The sequence below is a fragment of the Somniosus microcephalus genome, chromosome 13 (assembly GCF_052327205.1).
Source record: "Somniosus microcephalus isolate GS21.2 chromosome 13, FLI_Smic_1.0, whole genome shotgun sequence".
Classification (NCBI taxonomy): domain Eukaryota; kingdom Metazoa; phylum Chordata; class Chondrichthyes; order Squaliformes; family Somniosidae; genus Somniosus; species Somniosus microcephalus.
Window position 1 is genome coordinate 70,371,334 of NC_140999.1, and position 27,525 is coordinate 70,398,858.

The 27,525-nt window shown below is 52.2% G+C and overlaps 1 protein-coding gene across 15 annotated transcripts in view; it reads right to left on the reverse strand.

Annotated features, from left to right (window-relative positions):
* The window catches only part of eps15l1a (epidermal growth factor receptor pathway substrate 15-like 1a), a 504,393-nt gene that overhangs the window by 333,163 nt on the left and 143,705 nt on the right, over positions 1–27,525 (reverse strand). For 13 of the 15 annotated variants that reach the window (XM_086004995.1, XM_086004999.1, XM_086004992.1 and 10 more), the window contains 4 exons: positions 10,071–10,136; positions 7,546–7,671; positions 4,869–4,928; positions 1–231 (listed from right to left, as the gene is read on the reverse strand). In XM_086004995.1, coding sequence (XP_085861121.1) covers positions 1–231; positions 4,869–4,928; positions 7,546–7,671; positions 10,071–10,136 — 483 coding nt within the window. The remainder of the gene's footprint in view (positions 232–4,868; positions 4,929–7,545; positions 7,672–10,070; positions 10,137–27,525) is intronic. The other 2 variants (XM_086004998.1, XM_086005003.1) reach the window with 2 other exon arrangements.

The following is a 27,525-nucleotide window of genomic DNA, read 5'->3' on the forward strand; positions in this document are numbered from 1 at the left end:
CTGTTTGATGTGCTTTGGAGAGATGCTGCCCGCACTATTTAAGCTGTTAATACTGCCATGTGAAGGAGTGGATCGCAGACTATCTTTAGGTGGAGGGCTGGCGGGTAGCACTGGCACAGAACCAGCAAGTGCTGGTCCTTGCTTCTTCCTCTTGGACGGTGGCAGGAGCGCAGATGGCAGAACGGGGGGAACTGGCTCCTTCTCCAAAGCTCTGTAAACAAGATGCATCGCCTACAAATAAAACAGAAAAGGGTCAGACAGTCTGTGGCCATATTTCAGCTGTAAAAGCAGCTCCACAGGTGCAATATGAATGCACCTTTTAGTTATCCCCACTAGTCTCTGTATCTGTAATTACCACAGAGATCAGAGAGTGTCTTTTTTTTAAATTGAATTTTATGCTCCTGAAGGTGAGGACTGTCACAGTAAGGAAATTGAACTCTTCCGTATCTTTGGCTCCCAGAATAGAGTTCCAGGATCAGGCATGGCCTAAGTAAAGATCCATTTACACTTCCCAACAACCTGCCTATATCCCAAATTCAGCAGCATACCCCCTTACAGGGCAGCATGTCCATCTGCCACACCAGCCTCATACTTCCAAAATGGAACAGTTTAATGCCAAGTAGTGCTGCATTATGGGTAGTTGCGCAGTGGAACTCTGGTTACCAGTATTTTGAGACTCAACTCATTTCACATGGGACTCTTGCAACCAACAGAAAAAGATGGTTTTCATCTGGACCCCAGGTCCTACAGGTGACAGATCAACATTCAGAGCTACTGCATCACCGTCTCTCTCAAACACAAGCGATCAGATATATTTAGTGTACAATTATATTCCTTTTCTTCTTCCCCTCCCCACAATACTCCATTATTTACTATACCATGAAGTGCCATGTGCTAATCTCAATCCTGTGATTTCTCACGGGCTCAGATCCCAATCTCTGGGCTGTCAAGATCGATACTGAATGTAGGCCATTTGGCTATTGACAGCAAGGCACACATTCCAATAGGTTCACATTCATATAACAACAGTATGCAAGTCGAACTCAGTCAACACACTACCTAGGAACCAATGGCAGCACCAGCAGAACTTACGGAGCAGGCAACAAAACGATAATATTGCTGTAATAACTGGTTAATTCAATCAACCCAACATGCAGCACGGTGAATCGCCCTGTTTCGCTCAGGATTTTCTAAGGGGGAGAGTATCGGAGGGGGGGAGTATCGGAGGGGGGGGGAGTATCGGAGGGGGGGGAGTATCGGAGGGGGGGGAGTATCGGAGGGGGGGGGAGTATCGGAGGGGGGGGGAGTATCGGAGGGGGGGGGAGTATCGGAGGGGGGGGAGTATCGGAGGGGGGGGAGTATCGGAGGGGGGGGGAGTATCGGAGGGGGAGAGTATCGGAGGGGGAAGAGTATCGGAGGGGGAAGAGTATCGGAGGGGGAAGAGTATCGGAGGGGGAAGAGTATCGGAGGGGGAAGAGTATCGGAGGGGGAAGAGTATCGGAGGGGGAAGAGTATCGGAGGGGGAAGAGTATCGGAGGGGGAAGAGTATCGGAGGGGGAAGAGTATCGGAGGGGGAAGAGTATCGGAGGGGGAAGAGTATCGGAGGGGGAAGAGTATCGGAGGGGGAAGAGTATCGGAGGGGGAAGAGTATCGGAGGGGGAAGAGTATCGGAGGGGGAAGAGTATCGGAGGGGGAAGAGTATCGGAGGGGGAAGAGTATCGGAGGGGGAAGAGTATCGGAGGGGGAAGAGTATCGGAGGGGGAAGAGTATCGGAGGGGGAAGAGTATCGGAGGGGGAAGAGTATCGGAGGGGGAAGAGTATCGGAGGGGGAAGAGTATCGGAGGGGGAAGAGTATCGGAGGGGGAAGAGTATCGGAGGGGGAAGAGTATCGGAGGGGGAAGAGTATCGGAGGGGGAAGAGTATCGGAGGGGGAAGAGTATCGGAGGGGGAAGAGTATCGGAGGGGGAAGAGTATCGGAGGGGGAAGAGTATCGGAGGGGGAAGAGTATCGGAGGGGGAAGAGTATCGGAGGGGGAAGAGTATCGGAGGGGGAAGAGTATCGGAGGGGGAAGAGTATCGGAGGGGGAAGAGTATCGGAGGGGGAAGAGTATCGGAGGGGGAAGAGTATCGGAGGGGGAAGAGTATCGGAGGGGGAAGAGTATCGGAGGGGGAAGAGTATCGGAGGGGGAAGAGTATCGGAGGGGGAAGAGTATCGGAGGGGGAAGAGTATCGGAGGGGGAGAGTTTCGGAGGGGGAGAGTTTCGGAGGGGGAGAGTATCGGAGGGGGAGAGTATCGGAGGGGGAGAGTATCGGAGGGGGAGAGTATCGGAGGGGGAGAGTATCGGAGGGGGAGAGTATCGGAGGGGGAGAGTATCGGAGGGGGAGAGTATCGGAGGGGGAGAGTATCGGAGGGGGAGAGTATCGGAGGGGGAGAGTATCGGAGGGGGAGAGTATCGGAGGGGGAGAGTATCGGAGGGGGAGAGTATCGGAGGGGGAGAGTATCGGAGGGGGAGAGTATCGGAGGGGGAGAGTATCGGAGGGGGAGAGTATCGGAGGGGGAGAGTATCGGAGGGGGAGAGTATCGGAGGGGGAGAGTATCGGAGGGGGAGAGTATCGGAGGGGGAGAGTATCGGAGGGGGAGAGTATCGGAGGGGGAGAGTATCGGAGGGGGAGAGTATCGGAGGGGGAGAGTATCGGAGGGGGAGAGTATCGGAGGGGGAGAGTATCGGAGGGGGAGAGTATCGGAGGGGGAGAGTATCGGAGGGGGAGAGTATCGGAGGGGGAGAGTATCGGAGGGGGAGAGTATCGGAGGGGGAGAGTATCGGAGGGGGAGAGTATCGGAGGGGGAGAGTATCGGAGGGGGAGAGTATCGGAGGGGGAGAGTATCGGAGGGGGAGAGTATCGGAGGGGGAGAGTATCGGAGGGGGAGAGTATCGGAGGGGGAGAGTATCGGAGGGGGAGAGTATCGGAGGGGGAGAGTATCGGAGGGGGAGAGTATCGGAGGGGGAGAGTATCGGAGGGGGAGAGTATCGGAGGGGGAGAGTATCGGAGGGGGAGAGTATCGGAGGGGGAGAGTATCGGAGGGGGAGAGTATCGGAGGGGGAGAGTATCGGAGGGGGAGAGTATCGGAGGGGGAGAGTATCGGAGGGGGAGAGTATCGGAGGGGGAGAGTATCGGAGGGGGAGAGTATCGGAGGGGGAGAGTATCGGAGGGGGAGAGTATCGGAGGGGGAGAGTATCGGAGGGGGAGAGTATCGGAGGGGGAGAGTTGGGAGGTAGGAGAAGTGAGAAAGAAAACAAAGTGAAAGAAGAGAAAAAGAGGAACTTGCATTTGCACAGCATCTTATACTCAGGATGTCTCAAAGCACTTTACATCCAATTAACTACATTTTTCAATTGTAACTATTGTTATGTAGGCAAAGTTCGCAGCCAAGCCACACAACACAGAAAGATCCCACAAACAGCAAGTGGGATAAGTGACCAGTTAAATTGTTTTGATGGTATTTGTTGAAACAGGGCATCAGGAGAATCATTTGCCTTTCTTCAAATGGGATCTTTACATCAAAAAGGCAAATGGAGCCTTGATTTAACATCTCACCCAAAATACATGCTGTCGAAATAACGAGACTAACAGTGCTCACCATTATTGATGTGAAAATCGGACAGCAGCTTAAGGCAACTGCACATGCACAGTAAATGCGGAAAGCAGGAAGTTGCTGTCCAAGATGCCCTGCTCCTCCAAAAGCTTCCCAAAAACGGCAATTCGCCCTCTGACTCACCATTCAAATATATGGAATGTCGTGAAGCTCTTGTACTTACAACAACTTGTATTTATATAGCACCTTTAACGTAGTAAAACGTCCCAAGGCGCCGCACAGGAGTATTTTGAGACAAAAAATGTGACACCGATCCACATAAGGATAAATTAGGGCAGGTGGCCAAAAGCTTGGTCAAAGAGGTAGGTTTTAAGGAGCGTCTTAAAGGAGGAAAGAGCGGTAAGCGAGGCGGACACACAGATACAGACCTCACAGATACGGACTAAACTCGCCAGAAAAAGTTAGGACCTGTTCATTCTATTGTAATTACCCTTTTAATGGTATGGTTAGTCATAATTACAGCCAAACAACCGCTCTGGCACTGAAAATTAACTTTTACAAGTGTGGAGTCTCATTCCTTTTAATTATTGTTAGAAATTTAAAAGAACAAATTGTAAATTAACATTTTTTTTTTTACTTTTCCTTTCCATCTCTTATCTCACTCTCTTTTAATCCAATCTTTCTTTCCCTCTCTTTATTTTGCTTTCTGTACCCGATTTGACAATGAATCCAATATTCTAACCATCACTTCCTGGTTCTTCAATCTGATTGGTTATGGAAACTCACAGTTGCTCGCCCTGTTTACACAAGTCCCAGATGCCCTGTAGAGGCCGCTGAGTTTTTGGATGACTGGATGACAGGAACCTCCAATGCAAAAGACAATAGAAAGTCTATGGGCAAGTGCAAGTCCAACAAATGGCAAGCGCCATTCGGAGCAAAATACGGTCCATGACCTTCAACAATCCTGCACACTCTCGGTACTGGGCTGAAGGATCAGCGTAAATTAGTGAAGTCCAGTAGTCGAGCTTTAAGCCACAGCCTACTGACACACGGGTAAGTGTGTGACTAACCGAACCAAGGAGAATAAAATGACAAAAAAAGTGATGCAAGATGTGCGTGTAAATATTTTTTTGTTCAGATTGGTTCATTTGCATAGTGACTCTCAAAAATCAGGTCCTGGACTTCATTTCAATATTTTAAAGCCCCAGTTTGATCCTAGTCAGCAAGGCTCACTCCGTGTGTCCCAATGCAACCAAAGGTAGTACAAGACTTACCACAGCAAACTCGTCTTTGTCCAGGTGGCCATCCTTATCAACATCACTAAGGTCCCAAACCTGAGGAGATTGAAATGGGATTGAAAATTGGAGCCAAGGAATCAAACCAAGTCCTGCCTCAACCAGGAAAGAGTAAGCAGTTTGGTGGATATAAATCCTGAGTCAAAGCAGAACAGATGCACACGGCCAAGACGCCAACTATGTCCAATTTTGATCAATGTGCTCAATCAAGATTGGGCATTTCATGAATTTCTGTTTGTAAACCCTACCTACCTTTCCAGTATTAAATTCAGCCACAGGTGATGGCCCTAAACTGTATTGAGTTGTAGCCCATCAGAATGACACCCATGTTGTTTGGTTGCCCATATATATTTTGGTTGCCCATATATATCCCATTTATATTTTGGCTAAATATAATGTAATAAATACAAAAACATTAAACTTACATATAACGTCAGCCATTCAACATTGCAAATACCTTCAGGAAGTTCTCCTGGACATGCGCGCCCCTCTTCTCTCTCTGGCTCTTCATGCGGGCAAAATTCAGGTACACAATGCAAGCTGGATAATGTAGAGCTCAAGTCCCAAAATAACTCTTGCAGATTTTTCTCATGTCGAATGGCTGACTGTATGGGTGAGTTTAGTTTTCTTCAAGTATTATTGAATTAATGTATATATATTGTTATGAATGTTATTATTAGACACTCAAAGTGGGCTTTGTGAGGAAGCAAGATGGCTGCTTAAAGCACTTGAGAACTTTTTACGGCATTTGATTGGTTGGTTTTGTGGTAGCAGTTGCTTCCTAACTGGAAGTGATGCTTTTCCATTCATCTAGTCACAATCAAATATTTCAGCAAACCAGCATAGTTAACTCAAGAGTCAGTGGTTCTTCACGCCAATCAGAACTACTAAATTTAAAGTGGGACAGACGTACTGTAATACACAAGAATTTTAAATTAGTTAGATAGCAGTAGCTAATATTTAAAATGCTCCCATTTTCCTCTTTTGCTTTTCCCAGAATCGTTTATAGGACTGAGATTTAATTTGGGAATGGTTGAGTTGTGGAGGGATTGAGTTTTTTTTGTGGGGCTGTGTTCGGGACTCAATTCTTTCAAATATTGGTGTCACAACACATGGTTTAAGTATTGTTCGTGAGAGGAGTACCATCTCTAATTCACCTACAGGTGGTCATGTTGGGAGATCAGAACTGTTCCTCCTACCATACTGGGGGATGTGAAGCTGTTTGCCTTCATTCTAGGATTTCAGAGCCTCCTTTTTTTTCCTTCAGCCCATTTGCAAATTTTGCCTGTATGACCAGTGCAGTCGTGTTGTATATAAATCTCTTCCTCTAATTGGCTGTGGTTCAAATAACTATTTGTGGTTTTCTAGAACATCTGTGGTATTGTTAAAAAGAGCTAGAATTCTAGCAAAAGTTTGGGAACTAATGTTTCTCTTATTCAAGAAAATAATTTGGTAGATAAGGCTAGGAAACTGAAATGGGGCTGGGTGGAAGCTGTTTTACACTTCATATATATTTCAGTAATAGGAGAATGAGTATTCTTGAGGAGGTTACAAATCAATGTTATGGGTACCCAGGGAAGGATGTTCTTAACTAAAATTAAAAATTAATGAACAAATATTTGTTTCTGTTTGGTTATTACATTCTCACTCAACCTTGGTGAATCTGTCTGTTGAGTTTATGTGCGGCAGTGATGGGTTTATGGCACTGGAAGAGGATTAGAACATCATTTCAGATGTCATTCTGGACAGATCCAGATTGAGGAATAGGAATATTATGTAACGTGTTAAAAGCACTAGAGAAAATGATTATTACATGCCAGCGTGGGTAAGACTGGGTATTTTAGGGCCAATTGTGTTTTTTTTAAACAGGTGGCGATTTACCAAAAACTGGTTACAGGTTAAAGAATTAGTAAATAAGAATTTGGGAGGGAGGAAAAGTAGTTTGATGAGGTCTCACAGAAAATAAGGGATTATAAGATACAGAACCTGGAAACAGTGATAAAGAATGTAGATGTTCAATATATACCACAGCTCGGAACAAACTGAGCCCTTCATGACCCAAACCAATTTATCTGGAGCGTACTGATCGTTCAAAAATCAAAGACATTTTTTTTGAATCATAGTCAATTATGAGGAAAAGATATTAGCCTCTACAAGTCGTAAGCATTAGGTTATTGTTGTTACTAGAAAAGGAGATTGTAAATAACCACCTACTCTAAGGATATAAAACATATAGGAATTTATATTCCTATAAAGTTTATTACTTCTGAAGAACCAGAATAATTTTCAGGGATTGGAGTCCATCATTAACCCGAAAGTTTCTGGAACATTTCTTTCAGAAAGTTTTTAAAAACTAGTCTGAAGAGACCACTGAATAAAGAAATTTAGAACGCGTTTCATTGCGAGTTGATCAAGTGCTGCGTGGGTAATTGGACGACAGCGGTTTGAGTTATACCCTGCTCTGCTGCTGGCCAGCAACTGTACTGTTTCGCTAACCTCTTCCGATTTTAATAACCGGCCCTTGTCTTTGAACAAAAAATGTATTGATCAAAGCTGCATCATTCTCAAGTATTTTTGTTTTAACAGTTGCAATCTCAAGACAGGTTTTGCACTGAAAATAACGCTGTGCTCAAGACGTATGCTGTAACATGCTCACCCTTCCCAAGACGTCCAGAGGTAGGTTTGAGTTTATCAACACAGGTTTGACCTTGTCGCCAGAGAGAAGGCCATTTAGTGGAGTCAAGCTTTCAAAAATTCCATCAAATTTGGCTCTCTCTTCAGGCTGTAGAGAGGGAGACAAGGCTGGTTAGCATTTTCTATTAGCGGGATACTTAAAATGCAATGAAGTGGGTCTTGATGTCTACTTGTGTAAATATTCATCCCAGCATTAGACTTGAAAGTTCTGGCTGATCCCATAATTACCAGTATGGTTCTCAGCATGGTTATTAAACTGGTAATGATCTTATGTTAGGCATCTTTAAAACTCTGCTCTTAAACATTTTGGTAGGTTGTTTGACATTGCCGTGAACATCTCTAAAACCTATAGCACCATGCATATTTCAGCAAATTGCCATCTACGGCCTTCCACCAAAGCAATGTTCATATTTATCTAGCTTCCCCTCAAACTGTCCTACACTGTTGACAGTTTATCCTCTCACTATTCCACTTACTCAGGGGTTTCCAGGGCTTTGTTCTAACTCCATATTGATGACCCACTCCATTCATCATCCAACCCTATTGCTGCTGATTCCACTCTAAATTCATCAACTTCCTTCAGATCACAAGCCCATTACATACAACATTCATTTCTCTCACAGAGCAATCGTTAAAACAATTAATCACCTCTACATCCTCCAATGAGACAATGAAAACCTGGTTTCTTTCAATTCCTCATTGTTTTGATTGCTTCACTCAGTCCTCCGTCACATGGATAATCTTGGAACCTGCGGTCGCTAAATGGAACTCCCACATCTCTTCCATAGTTTAAGTTGCCTCCCGGAAGTTAATTTTCCTCATTCCTGTCCAGTATTTCTTGTCCCCAATATCTCTTATCTAAAAAGGTCAAGTCTATCGAAGTCAAATACATCCAGAAAGGGTACAAGAGGTTTCTCATCTGATCCTTCTCTTACTTCTGGCGTTCAACTTCTCTTTCTTTCTCTCTGCTCTCCCCTTTCCACCAGTCACAACCTTTCATCAATACTGTTGTCGGAAAATATCTACCAGATTTTTGCCCATTTACACAAACTGCTGCCAAACTATAGAAACTGAGGACTATAAAAAGTCAAAATTATAACTACAATTGTCAGTACTCTTCGGAATCCTTCTTTGTTGCTTTTCCAAACCTCTAAATAATCTATCCTACATGCTCTTTGCCCTCATCACAACACCCCCTTTCTCAAACTCAATCTTTCCCAAAACCATAACACTTCAACCCCCTTGGTCTTTTCCTTTAAACTCAAACCCAGGTAGCGACCTAATGACTACTTCACCATTCCCCTCATCATCTACTCGTTTCAACTTTGGTGGTATCCAACATTATGGACGCTGGTCCCTTCATCCAGGTTTTCTCAGAGTCATGTTCCTATTTCCCGTGGTAAATGTCTAGCATCTGCTAAGCACTTACTCACAACAGCATAACAAATTAGGAACGCAATAAGCAGTGAATTGAAGGTGCAAAGCTGCACACTACCCACTTTGTTGCAGTGCATTAGAGCTCCAATGCCTTGTGACAAGGTACCGCCCCTAAAATGGCTTGTACTCCACACGAGTCCCCTTCCATTCCACTTGCCTCATATCTCAACCTTTCAACATAGCTTTCTATTCATTTTTTTTTCTCTCATGTATTTATCTAGTTTCCTTTTGAAAGCATCTAAGCTATTTGCCTCAACCATTTCCTGTGGTAGCAAGTTCCACAGTCTAACTACTCTCTGAGTAAAGAAATTTCTACTTATTTCCCTATTGGATTTATTAGTAACTATCTTGCATTATGGCCCTAGTTTGGATTCTCCCCCCAAGAGGAAGAATTCCCTCCACGTCTACCCTGTCCAACTAATTCATATTTTTGAAGACCTCGATCAGATCACCTCTAAGTCTTCTCGTGTCAACTTGGAAAATTCATCCTCATACAGCATCACCCCCAACTTTTCAGATAAAGAGGGGAAGATAATGAAAATCACTGGTGCAATGCGAAGTGCCACCCAGCCAGACCTTGCGCCCCAAACACAGCACCACACTTTATATAGCTTACAAATTTTATTCTAATTTTCTTTAGTGAATATTGTGCTCATCAGGCACCCAGCATTAGGATCACCGACTCCCAGGTCAAGTAAAACATACTTAGATGTAGAATAAAGTTCCCTTTCCTCACCCAACTTCAGAAGAGCATCCTCTGCTGCACTATTACAACATTGCTCCATTTCCCTGAAACCAGGCATCCTTTGTGACCCTTGAGCGATGCCAATTTAGTGCCAAGTTGGAGCAGCTTTGCAATAGGAGCCTATTCTCACTGGGAACTAAGCTGAGACTATCCAAATTAATAGCTCATAGGACCATTACAGCCAGTGACTCTCAACCCATCCGGTCTGGGCTGGATTTGAACCCAGTTCGCAGAGATGTAACCTAGCCCACTGGACACTTCAAATACTTGGGTCAAGATTGTATGAAGTCAGTTATCCAACTCACCCTTACAGCCCAGTGCGTGTCTGAAGAGGGAGGAGGTGCTATCAGTAAGGGACTACTGTTGTCGTGCTGCCAAAAAATAAAGGTCAATCCATTAGTAATAAAGTACGCACAAGTTCTGCACAGTGAGGTCTTGGAATAAATTATACCTGCAAACATTTACATGTTCAAGAAAACCAGCCATGAAATAAAAACTGCAAATGCTAGGGCAGATAACTGAACTACTTTTAATTAGGAAACAAAACTCATACATCTGGGGTACACTCCCTGGAACATTAATAAATCACGACTAACTTACAGTTGATGAAATCACAGCCCAGTGAAGTGACAAGTCCAGAAACAATTCACAACCGAATGGTTATAGCTAACACACCACGCCTGATCCTCCCGTATCATACAGCACCAGTACACACCACGCCTGATCCTCCCTTATCACACAGCACCAGTACACCCCACGCCTGATCCTCCCTTATCACACAGCACCAGTACACCCCACGCCCGATCCTCCCGTATCACTCAGCACCAGTACACCCCACGCCCGATCCTCCGGTATCACACAGCACCAGTGCACCCCACGCCTGATCCTCCCGTATCACACAGCACCAGTACACCCAACGCCCGATCCTCCCGTATCACACACCAACACACCCCACGCCCGATCCTCCCGTATCACACAGCACCAATACACCCCACGCCCGATCCTCCCGTATCACACACCAATACACCCCACGCCCGATCCTCCCGTATCACACAGCACCAGTACACCCCACGCCCGATCCTCCCATATCACGCAGCACCAATACACACCACACCCGATCCTCCCGTATCACACAGCACCAGTACACACCGCGCCCGATCTTCCCGTATCACGCAGCACCAGTACACACCACACGCGATCCTCCCGTATCACACACCAATACACCCCACGCCCGATCCTCCCGTATCACACAGCACCAGTACACCCCACGCCCGAACCTCCCGTATCACACCAGTACACACCACGCCCGATCCTCCCGTATCACACAGCACCAGTACACCCCACGCCCGATCCTCCCGTATCACACAGCACCAGTACACCCCACGCCCGATCCTCCCATATCACACAGCACCAGTACACCCCACGCCCGATCCTCCCGTGTCACACAGCACCAGTACACCCCACGCCCGATCCTCCCGTATCACACAGCACCAATACACACCACGCCCGATCCTCCCGTATCACACAGCACCAATACACACCACACCTGATCCTCGCATATCACACAGCACCAATACACACCACGCCCGATCCTCCCAAATCACACACCAGTACACACCACGTCCGATCCTCCCGGATCACACAGCACCAATACACACTACATCCGATCCTCCCGTATCACACACCAAGCCCGATCCTCCCGTATCACACACCAGTACACACCACGCCCGATCCTGCCGTATCACACACCGCACGATCCTCCCGTAGCACACACCAATACACACCACGCCGATCCTCCCGTATCACACAGCACCAATACACACCATGCCCGATCCTCCGGTATCACACAGCACCAATACACACCACGCCCGATCCTCCCCTATCACAGACCAATACACAACACGCCCGATCCTCCAGTATCACACACCAATACACGCCACGCCCGATCCTCCCCTATCACACACCAATACACACCACGCCCAATCCTCCCGTATCACACAGCACCAGTACACACCACGCATGATCCTCCCGTATCACACACCAATACACACCATGCCAAATCCTCCCGTATCACACAGCACCAATACACACACCACGCCCGATCCTCCCGTATCACACACCACGCCCGATCCTCCCATATCACACACCAATACACACCATGCCCAATCCTCCCGTTTCACACAGCACCAATAAACACCACGCCCGATCTTCCCGTATTACACAGCACCAATGCAGACCACGCCGGATCCTCCCGTATCACACAGCACCAATACACACCACACCCAATCCTCCCCCATCACACAGCACCAATACACACCACGCCCGATCCGCCCGTATCACACAGCACCAATACACACCACGCCCGATCCTCCCCTATCACACACCAATACACACCACGCCCAATCCTCCCGTATCGTACACCAATACACACCACGCCCGATCCTCCCGTATCACACGCCAATACACACCACGCCCGATCCTCCCGTATCACACACCAATACACACCACACCCGATCCTGCCGTATCACACAGCACCAATACACACCACGCCCGATCCTCCCGAATCACACAGCACCAATACACACCACGCCCGATCCTCCCGTATCACACACCAGTACACACCACGCCCGTTCCTCCCGTATCACACAGCACCAATACACACCACGCCCGATCCTCCCGTATCACACACTAGTACACACCACACCTGATCCTCCCGTATCACACAGCAATACACAACACGCCCGATCCTCCCGTATCACAGCACCAATACGCACCACGCCCGATCCTCCCGTATCACACAGCACCAATACACACACCACGCCCGATCCTCCCGTATCACACACCACACCAGATCCTCCCGTATCACACAGCAATACACACCACGCCCGATCCTCCCGTATCACACACCAATACACACCACGCCCGATCCTCCCTTATCACACATCAATACACCACTCCCAATCCTCCCGTATCACACATCAATACACACCACGCCCGATCCTTCCGTATCACAGCACCAATACACACCACGCCCGATCCTCCCGTATCACACACCAGTACACACCACGCCCGATCCTCCCGTATCCCACACCAATACACGCCACGCCCGATCCTCCCGTATCACACATCAATACACACCACGCCCGATCCTTCCGTATCACACAGCACCAATACACACCACGCCCGATCCTCCCGTATCACACACCAGTACACACCACGCCCGATCCTCCCGTATCCCACACCAATACACACCACGCCCGATCCTCCCGTATCACACACCAATACACACCACGCCCGATCCTCCCTTATCACACATCAATACACCACTCCCAATCCTCCCGTATCACACATCAATACACACCACGCCCGATCCTTCCGTATCACACAGCACCAATACACACCACGCCCGATCCTCCCGTATCACACACCAGTACACACCACGCCCGATCCTCCCGTATCACACACCACCAATACACACCACGCCCGATCCTCCCCTATCACACCAATACACACCACGCCCGATCCTCCCGTATCACACAGCACCAATACACACCACGCCCGATCCTCCCGTATCATACACCAATACACACCACGCCCGATCCTCCCGTATCACAGCACCAATACGCACCACGCCCGATCCTCCTGTATCACACACCACGCCCGATCCTCCCGTATCACAGCACCAATACGCACCACGCCCGATCCTCCCGTATCACAGCACCAATACGCACCACGCCCGATCCTCCCGTATCACAGCACCAATACGCACCACGCCCGATCCTCCCGCATCACACACCAATACACACCACGCCCGATTCTCCCATATCACAGCACCAATACACACCGCACCCGATCCTCCCGTATCACACACCAATACGCACCACGCCCGATCCTCCCGTATCACACAGCACCAATACACACACCACGCCCGATCCTCCCGTATCACACAGCACCAATACACACCACGCCCGATCCTCCCGTATCACACAGCACCAATACACACCACGCCCGATCCTCCCGTATCACACACCACGCCCGATCCTCCCGTATATCACACCACCAATACACACCACGCCCGATCCTCCCGTATCACACACCAATACACGCCACGCCCGATCCTCCCGCATCACACAGCACCAACACACACCACGCCCGATCCTCCCGTATATCACACCACCAATACACACCACGCCCGATCCTCCCATATCACACACCAATACACACCACGCCCGATCCTCCCGTATCACACACCAGTACACACCACGCCCAATCCTCTCCTATCTCACAGAAATACACACCACGCCCGATCCTCCCGTATCCCACACCAATACACACCACGCCCGATCCTCCCGTATCCCACACCAATACACACCACGCCCGATCCTCCTGTATCACACACCAATACACACCACGCCCGATCCTCACGTTTCACACAGAAATACACACCACGCCCGATCCTCCCGTATCATACACCAATACACACCACGCCAGATCCTCCCGTATCACACACCAATACACATCACGCCTGATCCTCCCGTATCACACAGCAATACACACCACGCCCGATCCTCCCATATCACACACCAATACACACCACGCACAATCCTCCCGTATCACACACCAATACACACCACGCGCGATCCTCCCGTATCACACACCAGTACACACCACGCCCGATCCTCCCGTATCACACACCACGCCCGATCCTCCCGGATCACACACCAATGCACACCACGCACAATCCTCCCGTATCACACACCAATACACACCACGTCCGATCCTCCCGTATCACACAGCACCAATACATACACCACGCCCGATCCTCCCGTATCACACACCAATACACACCACGCCCGATCCTGCCGCATCACACAGCACCAACACACACCACGCCCGATCCTCCCGAATCACACATCAATACACACCACGTCCAATCCTCCCGTATCACACACCAATACACACAACGCCCGATCCTCCCGTATCACACAGCACCAATACACACTACGCCCGATCCCCCCGTATCATACACCAATACACACCACGCCCGATCCTCCCGTATCACACACCAATACACATGACGCCTGATCCTCCCGTATCACACAGCAATACACACCACGCCCGATCCTCCCATATCACACACCAATACACACCACGCACAATCCTCCCGTATCACACACCAATACACACCACGTCCGATCCTCCCGTATCACACACCAATACACACCATGCCCGATCCTCCCGTATCACACAGCACCAATACACACCACGCCCGATCCTGCCGTATCACACACCAATACACATCACGCCTGATCCTCCCGTATCACACAGCAATACACACCACGCCCGATCCTCCCATATCACACACCAATACACACCACGCACAATCCTCCCGTATCACACACCAATACACACCACGTCCGATCCTCCCGTATCACACACCAATACACACCACGCCCAATCCTCCCGTATCACACAGCACCAATACACACACCACGCCCGATCCTCCCGTATCACACAGCACCAATACACACCACGCCCGATCCTCCCGTATCACACACCACGCCCGATCCTCCCGTGTCATACACCAATACACACCACGCCCGATCCTCCCGTATCACACACCAATACACACCACGCCCGCTCCTCCCGTATCACACACCAATACACACCACGCCCGATCCTCCCGTATCACACACCAATACGCACCACGCCCGATCCTCCCGTATCACACACCACGCCCGATCCTCCCGTGTCATACACCAATACACACCACGCCCGATCCTCCCGTATCACACACCAATACACACCACGCCCGCTCCTCCCGTATCACACACCAATACACACCACGCCCGATCCTCCCGTATCACACACCAATACACACCACGCCCGATCTTCCCGTATCACAGCACCAATACGCACCACGCCCGATCCTCCCGTATCACACACCAATACACAGCACGCCCGATCCTTCCTTGTCACACACCAGTACACACCACGCCCGATCCTCCCGTATCACACACCACCAATACACACCACACCCGATCCTCCCGTATCACACACCAACACGCACCACGCCCGATCCTCCTGTATCACACACCAATACGTACCACGCCTGATCCTTCCTTGTCACACACCACGCCCGATCCTCCCGTATCACACACCACCAATACACACCACACCCGATCCTCCCGTATCACACACCAACACGCACCACGCCCGATCCTCCCGTATCACACACCAGTACACACCACGCCCGATCCTCCCGTAGCACACACCAATACACACCACGCCCAATCCTCCCGTATCACACACCAGTGCACACCACGCCCAATCCTCCCGTATCACATACCACGCCCGATCCTCCCGTATCACACACCAGTACACACCACGCCCGATCCTCCCGTATCACACACCAATACACACCACGCCCGATCCTCCCGTATCACACGGCACCAGTACACACCACGCATGATCCTCCCGTATCACACAGCAATACACACCACGCCCGATCCTCCCGTATCACACACCAATACACACCACGCATGATCCTCCCGTATCACACAGCACCAATACACACCACGCCCGATCATCCCCTATCACACAACAATAGACACCACGCCCGATCCCCCCGAATCACACAGCACCAATACACACCACGCCCGGTCCTCCCGTATCACACACCAACACACACCACGCCCGATCCTCCCGTATATCACACCACCAATACACACCACGCCCGATCCTCCCGTATCACACACCAGTACACACCACGCCCGATCCTCCGGTATCACACCAATACACACCACGCCCGATCCTCCCGTATCACACAGCAATGCACACCACGCCCGACCCTCCCGTATCACACACCAAAAGACGCCACGCCTGATCCTCCCGTATCACACACCAATACACACCACGCCCGATCCTCCCGTATCACACAGCACCAATACACACCACGCCCGATCCTCCCGTATCACACACCAATACACACCACGCATGATCCTCCCGTATCACACAGCACCAATACAAACCACGCCATATCCTCCCGTATCACACAGCACCAATACACAGCACGCCCGGTCCTCCCGTATCACACACCAATACACACCACGCCAGATCCTCCCGTATCACACAGCACCAATGCACACCACGCCCGATCCTCCCCTATCACACACCACGCCCGATCCTTCCGTATCACACACCAATACACACCACGCCCGATCCTCACGTATCACACCGAAATACACACCACGCCCGATCCTCCCGTATCACACACCAATACACGCCACGCCCGATTCTCCCGTATCACACCACGCCCGATCCTCCCGTATCACACCGCACCAATACACACCACGCCCGATCCTCCCATATCACAGCACCAATACGCACCACGCCCAATCCTCCCATATCACACACCAATACGCACCACGCCCGATCATCCCGTATCACAGCACCAACACGCACCACGCCCGATCCGCCCGTATCAGACACCAGTACACACCACGCCCGATCCTCCCGTATCACACAGCACCAATACACACCACGCCCGATCCTCCCGTATCACACATCAATACACACCACGTCCGATCCTCCCGTATCACACACCACACCGGATCCTCCCGTATCACAAACCAGTACACACGACGGCCGATCCTCCCGTATCACACACCAATACACACCACGTCCGATCCTCCCATATCACACACCACACCGGATCCTCCCGTATCACACACCAGTACACACCACGTCCGATCCTCCCGTATCACACACCACGCCCGATCCTCCCGTATCACACACCAGTACACACCACGTCCGATCCTCCCGTATCACACACCACGCCCGATCCTCCCGTATCTCACACCAATACACACCACGCCCGATCCTCCCGTATCACACACCAATACACACCACGCCCGATCCTCCCGTATCACACACCACCAATACACACCATGCCCGATCCTCCCGTATCACACACCAATACACACCACGCCCGATCTTCCCGTATCACAGCACCAATACGCACCACGCCCGATCTTCCCGTATCACAGCACCAATACGCACAACGCCCGATCCTCCCGTATCTCACACCAATACACACCACGCCCGATCCTCCCGTATCATACACCAATACACACCACGCCCGATCCTCCCGTATCACACACCAATACACACCACACCCGCTCCTCCCGTATCACACACCACCAATACACACCACGCCCGATCCTCCCGTATCACACACCAATACACACCATGCCCGATCCTCCTGTATCACACACCACGCCCGATCCTCCCGTATCACACACCAATACACACCACGCCCGATCCTCCCGTATCACACACCAATACACACCACGCCCGATCCTCCCGTATCACACACCAATACACACCACGCCCGATCCTCCCGTATCACACACCAATACACACCACGCCCGATCCTCCCCTATCACACACCAATACACACACCACGCCCGATCCTCCCGTATCACACACCAATACACGCCACGCCCGATCCTCCCGCATCACACAGCACCAACACACACCACGCCCGATCCTCCCGTATATCACACCACCAATACACACCACGCCCGATCCTGCCGTATCACACATCAATACACACCACGTCCGATCCTCCCATATCACACACCAGTACACACCATGCCCAATCCTCTCCTATCACACACCAAGCCCGATCCTCCCGTATCCCACACCAATACACACCACGCCCGATCCTCACGTTTCACACAGAAATACACACCACGCCCGATCCTCCCGTATCACACACCAATACACGCCACGCCCGATCCTCCCGTATCACACACCAATACACCCCACGCCCGATCCTCCCGTATCACACACCAATACACCCCACGCCCGATCCTCCCGTATCACACAGCACCAGTACACCCCACGCCCGATCCTCCCATATCACGCAGCACCAATACACACCACACCCGATCCTCCCGTATCACACAGCACCAGTACACACCGCGCCCGATCTTCCCGTATCACGCAGCACCAGTACACACCACACGCGATCCTCCCGTATCACACACCAATACACCCCACGCCCGATCCTCCCGTATCACACGGCACCAGTACACCCCACGCCCGAACCTCCCGTATCACACCAGTACACACCACGCCCGATCCTCCCGTATCACACAGCACCAGTACACACCACGCCCGATCCTCCCGTATCACACAGCACCAGTACACCCCACGCCCGATCCTCCCATAACACACAGCACCAGTACACCCCACGCCCGATCCTCCCGTGTCACACAGCACCAGTACACCCCACGCCCGATCCTCCCGTATCACACAGCACCAATACACACCACGCCCGATCCTCCCGTATCACACAGCACCAATACACACCACACCTGATCCTCGCATATCACACAGCACCAATACACACCACGCCCGATCCTCCCAAATCACACACCAGTACACACCACGTCCGATCCTCCCGGATCACACAGCACCAATACACACTACATCCGATCCTCCCGTATCACACACCAAGCCCGATCCTCCCGTATCACACACCAGTACACACCACGCCCGATCCTGCCGTATCACACACCGCACGATCCTCCCGTAGCACACACCAATACACACCACGCCGATCCTCCCGTATCACACAGCACCAATACACACCATGCCCGATCCTCCGGTATCACACAGCACCAATACACACCACGCCCGATCCTCCCCTATCACAGACCAATACACAACACGCCCGATCCTCCAGTATCACACACCAATACACGCCACGCCCGATCCTCCCCTATCACACACCAATACACACCACGCCCAATCCTCCCGTATCACACAGCACCAGTACACACCACGCATGATCCTCCCGTATCACACACCAATACACACCATGCCAAATCCTCCCGTATCACACAGCACCAATACACACACCACGCCCGATCCTCCCGTATCACACACCACGCCCGATCCTCCCATATCACACACCAATACACACCATGCCCAATCCTCCCGTTTCACACAGCACCAATAAACACCACGCCCGATCTTCCCGTATTACACAGCACCAATGCAGACCACGCCGGATCCTCCCGTATCACACAGCACCAATACACACCACACCCAATCCTCCCCCATCACACAGCACCAATACACACCACGCCCGATCCTCACCTATCACACACCAATACACACCACGCCCGATCCGCCCGTATCACACAGCACCAATACACACCACGCCCGATCCTCCCCTATCACACACCAATACACACCACGCCCAATCCTCCCGTATCGTACACCAATACACACCACGCCCGATCCTCCCGTATCACACGCCAATACACACCACGCCCGATCCTCCCGTATCACACACCAATACACACCACACCCGATCCTGCCGTATCACACAGCACCAATACACACCACGCCCGATCCTCCCGAATCACACAGCACCAATACACACCACGCCCGATCCTCCCGTATCACACACCAGTACACACCACGCCCGTTCCTCCCGTATCACACAGCACCAATACACACCACGCCCGATCCTCCCGTATCACACACTAGTACACACCACACCTGATCCTCCCGTATCACACAGCAATACACAACACGCCCGATCCTCCCGTATCACAGCACCAATACGCACCACGCCCGATCCTCCCGTATCACACAGCACCAATACACACACCACGCCCGATCCTCCCGTATCACACACCACACCAGATCCTCCCGTATCACACAGCAATACACACCACGCCCGATCCTCCCGTATCACACACCAATACACACCACGCCCGATCCTCCCTTATCACACATCAATACACCACTCCCAATCCTCCCGTATCACACATCAATACACACCACGCCCGATCCTTCCGTATCACAGCACCAATACACACCACGCCCGATCCTCCCGTATCACACACCAGTACACACCACGCCCGATCCTCCCGTATCCCACACCAATACACGCCACGCCCGATCCTCCCGTATCACACATCAATACACACCACGCCCGATCCTTCCGTATCACACAGCACCAATACACACCACGCCCGATCCTCCCGTATCACACACCAGTACACACCACGCCCGATCCTCCCGTATCCCACACCAATACACACCACGCCCGATCCTCCCGTATCACACACCAATACACACCACGCCCGATCCTCCCTTATCACACATCAATACACCACTCCCAATCCTCCCGTATCACACATCAATACACACCACGCCCGATCCTTCCGTATCACACAGCACCAATACACACCACGCCCGATCCTCCCGTATCACACACCAGTACACACCACGCCCGATCCTCCCGTATCACACACCACCAATACACACCACGCCCGATCCTCCCCTATCACACCAATACACACCACGCCCGATCCTCCCGTATCACACAGCACCAATACACACCACGCCCGATCCTCCCGTATCATACACCAATACACACCACGCCCGATCCTCCTGTATCACACACCACGCCCGATCCTCCCGTATCACAGCACCAATACGCACCACGCCCGATCCTCCCGTATCACAGCACCAATACGCACCACGCCCGATCCTCCCGTATCACAGCACCAATACGCACCACGCCCGATCCTCCCGCATCACACACCAATACACACCACGCCCGATTCTCCCATATCACAGCACCAATACACACCGCACCCGATCCTCCCGTATCACACACCAATACGCACCACGCCCGATCCTCCCGTATCACACAGCACCAATACACACACCACGCCCGATCCTCCCGTATCACACAGCACCAATACACACCACGCCCGATCCTCCCGTATCACACAGCACCAATACACACCACGCCCGATCCTCCCGTATCACACACCACGCCCGATCCTCCCGTATATCACACCACCAATACACACCACGCCCGATCCTCCCGTATCACACACCAATACACGCCACGCCCGATCCTCCCGCATCACACAGCACCAACACACACCACGCCCGATCCTCCCGTATATCACACCACCAATACACACCACGCCCGATCCTCCCATATCACACACCAATACACACCACGCCCAATCCTCTCCTATCTCACAGAAATACACACCACGCCCGATCCTCCCGTATCCCACACCAATACACACCACGCCCGATCCTCCCGTATCCCACACCAATACACACCACGCCCGATCCTCCTGTATCACACACCAATACACACCACGCCCGATCCTCACGTTTCACACAGAAATACACACCACGCCCGATCCTCCCGTATCATACACCAATACACACCACGCCAGATCCTCCCGTATCACACACCAATACACATCACGCCTGATCCTCCCGTATCACACAGCAATACACACCACGCCCGATCCTCCCATATCACACACCAATACACACCACGCACAATCCTCCCGTATCACACACCAATACACACCACGCGCGATCCTCCCGTATCACACACCAGTACACACCACGCCCGATCCTCCCGTATCACACACCACGCCCGATCCTCCCGGATCACACACCAATGCACACCACGCACAATCCTCCCGTATCACACACCAATACACACCACGCCCGATCCTGCCGCATCACACAGCACCAACACACACCACGCCCGATCCTCCCGAATCACACATCAATACACACCACGTCCAATCCTCCCGTATCACACACCAATACACACAACGCCCGATCCTCCCGTATCACACAGCACCAATACACACTACGCCCGATCCCCCCGTATCATACACCAATACACACCACGCCCGATCCTCCCGTATCACACACCAATACACATGACGCCTGATCCTCCCGTATCACACAGCAATACACACCACGCCCGATCCTCCCATATCACACACCAATACACACCACGCACAATCCTCCCGTATCACACACCAATACACACCACGTCCGATCCTCCCGTATCACACACCAATACACACCATGCCCGATCCTCCCGTATCACACAGCACCAATACACACCACGCCCGATCCTGCCGTATCACACACCAATACACATCACGCCTGATCCTCCCGTATCACACAGCAATACACACCACGCCCGATCCTCCCATATCACACACCAATACACACCACGCACAATCCTCCCGTATCACACACCAATACACACCACGTCCGATCCTCCCGTATCACACACCAATACACACCACGCCCAATCCTCCCGTATCACACAGCACCAATACACACACCACGCCCGATCCTCCCGTATCACACAGCACCAATACACACCACGCCCGATCCTCCCGTATCACACACCACGCCCGATCCTCCCGTGTCATACACCAATACACACCACGCCCGATCCTCCCGTATCACACACCAATACACACCACGCCCGCTCCTCCCGTATCACACACCAATACACACCACGCCCGATCCTCCCGTATCACACACCAATACGCACCACGCCCGATCCTCCCGTATCACACACCACGCCCGATCCTCCCGTGTCATACACCAATACACACCACGCCCGATCCTCCCGTATCACACACCAATACACACCACGCCCGCTCCTCCCGTATCACACACCAATACACACCACGCCCGATCCTCCCGTATCACACACCAATACACACCACGCCCGATCTTCCCGTATCACAGCACCAATACGCACCACGCCCGATCCTCCCGTATCACACACCAATACACAGCACGCCCGATCCTTCCTTGTCACACACCAGTACACACCACGCCCGATCCTCCCGTATCACACACCACCAATACACACCACACCCGATCCTCCCGTATCACACACCAACACGCACCACGCCCGATCCTCCTGTATCACACACCAATACGTACCACGCCTGATCCTTCCTTGTCACACACCACGCCCGATCCTCCCGTATCACACACCACCAATACACACCACACCCGATCCTCCCGTATCACACACCAACACGCACCACGCCCGATCCTCCCGTATCACACACCAATACACACCACGCCCAATCCTCCCGTATCACACACCAGTGCACACCACGCCCAATCCTCCCGTATCACATACCACGCCCGATCCTCCCGTATCACACACCAGTACACACCACGCCCGATCCTCCCGTATCACACACCAATACACACCACGCCCGATCCTCCCGTATCACACGGCACCAGTACACACCACGCATGATCCTCCCGTATCACACAGCAATACACACCACGCCCGATCCTCCCGTATCACACACCAATACACACCACGCATGATCCTCCCGTATCACACAGCACCAATACACACCACGCCCGATCATCCCCTATCACACAACAATAGACACCACGCCCGATCCCCCCGAATCACACAGCACCAATACACACCACGCCCGGTCCTCCCGTATCACACACCAACACACACCACGCCCGATCCTCCCGTATATCACACCACCAATACACACCACGCCCGATCCTCCCGTATCACACACCAAAAGACGCCACGCCTGATCCTCCCGTATCACACACCAATACACACCACGCCCGATCCTCCCGTATCACACAGCACCAATACACACCACGCCCGATCCTCCCGTATCACACACCAATACACACCACGCATGATCCTCCCGTATCACACAGCACCAATACAAACCACGCCATATCCTCCCGTATCACACAGCACCAATACACAGCACGCCCGGTCCTCCCGTATCACACACCAATACACACCACGCCAGATCCTCCCGTATCACACAGCACCAATGCACACCACGCCCGATCCTCCCCTATCACACACCACGCCCGATCCTTCCGTATCACACACCAATACACACCACGCCCGATCCTCACGTATCACACCGAAATACACACCACGCCCGATCCTCCCGTATCACACACCAATACACGCCACGCCCGATTCTCCCGTATCACACCACGCCCGATCCTCCCGTATCACACCGCACCAATACACACCACGCCCGATCCTCCCATATCACAGCACCAATACGCACCACGCCCAATCCTCCCATATCACACACCAATACGCACCACGCCCGATCATCCCGTATCACAGCACCAACACGCACCACGCCCGATCCGCCCGTATCAGACACCAGTACACACCACGCCCGATCCTCCCGTATCACACAGCACCAATACACACCACGCCCGATCCTCCCGTATCACACATCAATACACACCACGTCCGATCCTCCCGTATCACACACCACACCGGATCCTCCCGTATCACAAACCAGTACACACGACGGCCGATCCTCCCGTATCACACACCAATACACACCACGTCCGATCCTCCCATATCACACACCACACCGGATCCTCCCGTATCACACACCAGTACACACCACGTCCGATCCTCCCGTATCACACACCACGCCCGATCCTCCCGTATCACACACCAGTACACACCACGTCCGATCCTCCCGTATCACACACCACGCCCGATCCTCCCGTATCTCACACCAATACACACCACGCCCGATCCTCCCGTATCACACACCAATACACACCACGCCCGATCCTCCCGTATCACACACCACCAATACACACCATGCCCGATCCTCCCGTATCACAGCACCAATACGCACCACGCCCGATCTTCCCGTATCACAGCACCAATACGCACAACGCCCGATCCTCCCGTATCTCACACCAATACACACCACGCCCGATCCTCCCGTATCATACACCAATACACACCACGCCCGATCCTCCCGTATCACACACCAATACACACCACACCCGCTCCTCCCGTATCACACACCACCAATACACACCACGCCCGATCCTCCCGTATCACACACCAATACACACCATGCCCGATCCTCCTGTATCACACACCACGCCCGATCCTCCCGTATCACACACCAATACACACCACGCCCGATCCTCCCGTATCACACACCAATACACACCACGCCCGATCCTCCCGTATCACACACCAATACACACCACGCCCGATCCTCCCGTATCACACACCAATACACACCACGCCCGATCCTCCCCTATCACACACCAATACACACACCACGCCCGATCCTCCCGCATCACACAGCACCAACACACACCACGCCCGATCCTCCCGTATATCACACCACCAATACACACCACGCCCGATCCTGCCGTATCACACATCAATACACACCACGTCCGATCCTCCCATATCACACACCAGTACACACCACGCCCAATCCTCTCCTATCACACACCAAGCCCGATCCTCCCGTATCCCACACCAATACACACCACGCCCGATCCTCACGTTTCACACAGAAATACACACCACGCCCGATCCTCCCGTATCACACACCAATACACGCCACGCCCGATCCTCCCGTATCACACACCAATACACACCACGCCCGATCCTCCCGTATCACACACCACGCCCGATCCTCCCGTATCACACAGCAATACACACCACGCCCGATCCTTCCTTATCACACACCAATACACGCCACGCCCGATCCTCCCATTTCACACAGCACCAATAAACACCACGCCCGATCCTGCCGTATCATACACCAATACACACCACGCCCGATCCTGCCGTATCATACACCAATACACACCACGCCCGATCCTCCCGTATCACACACCGATACACACCACGCCCAATCCTCCCCTATCACACACCAATACGCACCACGCCCGATCCTCCCGTATCACACACCAATACACACCACGCCCGATCCTCCCGTATCACAAACCAGTACACACCACGCCCGATCCTGCCGTATCACACAGCACCAATACACACCACGACCGATCCTCCCGTATCACACACCAATACACACCACGCCCGATCCTCCCCTATCACACACCAATACACACCACGACCGATCCTCCCGTATCACACACCAATACACGCCACGCCCGATCCTCCCGTATCACACAGCACCAATACACATTACGCCCGATCCTCCCCATCACACACCAATACACACCACGCCCGATCCTCCCGTATCACACACCAGTACACACCACGCCCGATCCTGCCGTATCACACAGCACCAATACACACCACGCCCAATCCTCCCATATCACACACCAGTACACACCACGCCTGATCCTCCCGTATCACACAGCACCAATACACACCACGCCCGATCCTCCCGTATCACACACCAGTACACACCACGCCTGATCCTCCCATATCACACAGCAATACACACCACGCCCGATTCTCCCATATCACACACCAATACACACCACGCCCGATCCTCCCGTATATCACACCACCAATACACACCACGCCCGATCCTCCCGTATCACACACCAGTACACACCACGCCTGATCCTCCCGTATCACACAGCACCAATACACACCACGCCCGATCCTCCCATATCACACACCAATACACACCACGCCCGATCCTCCCGTATCACACAGCACCAATATATACACCACGCCCGACCCTCCCGTGTCACACACCACGCCCGATCCTCCCGTATCACACACCAATACACACCACGCCCGATCCTGCCGCATCACACAGCACCAACACACACCACGCCCGATCCTCCCGTATCACACACCAATACACACCACGCCCGATCCTGCCGCATCACACAGCACCAACACACACCACGCCCGATCCTCCCGTATCACACATCAATACACACCACGTCCAATCCTCCCGTATCACACACCAATACACACCACGCCCGATCCTCCCGTATCACACAGCACCAATACACACCACGCCCGATCCTCCCGTATCACACACCACGCCCGATCCTCCCGTATCACACAGCACCAATACACACCACGCCCGATCCTCGAGT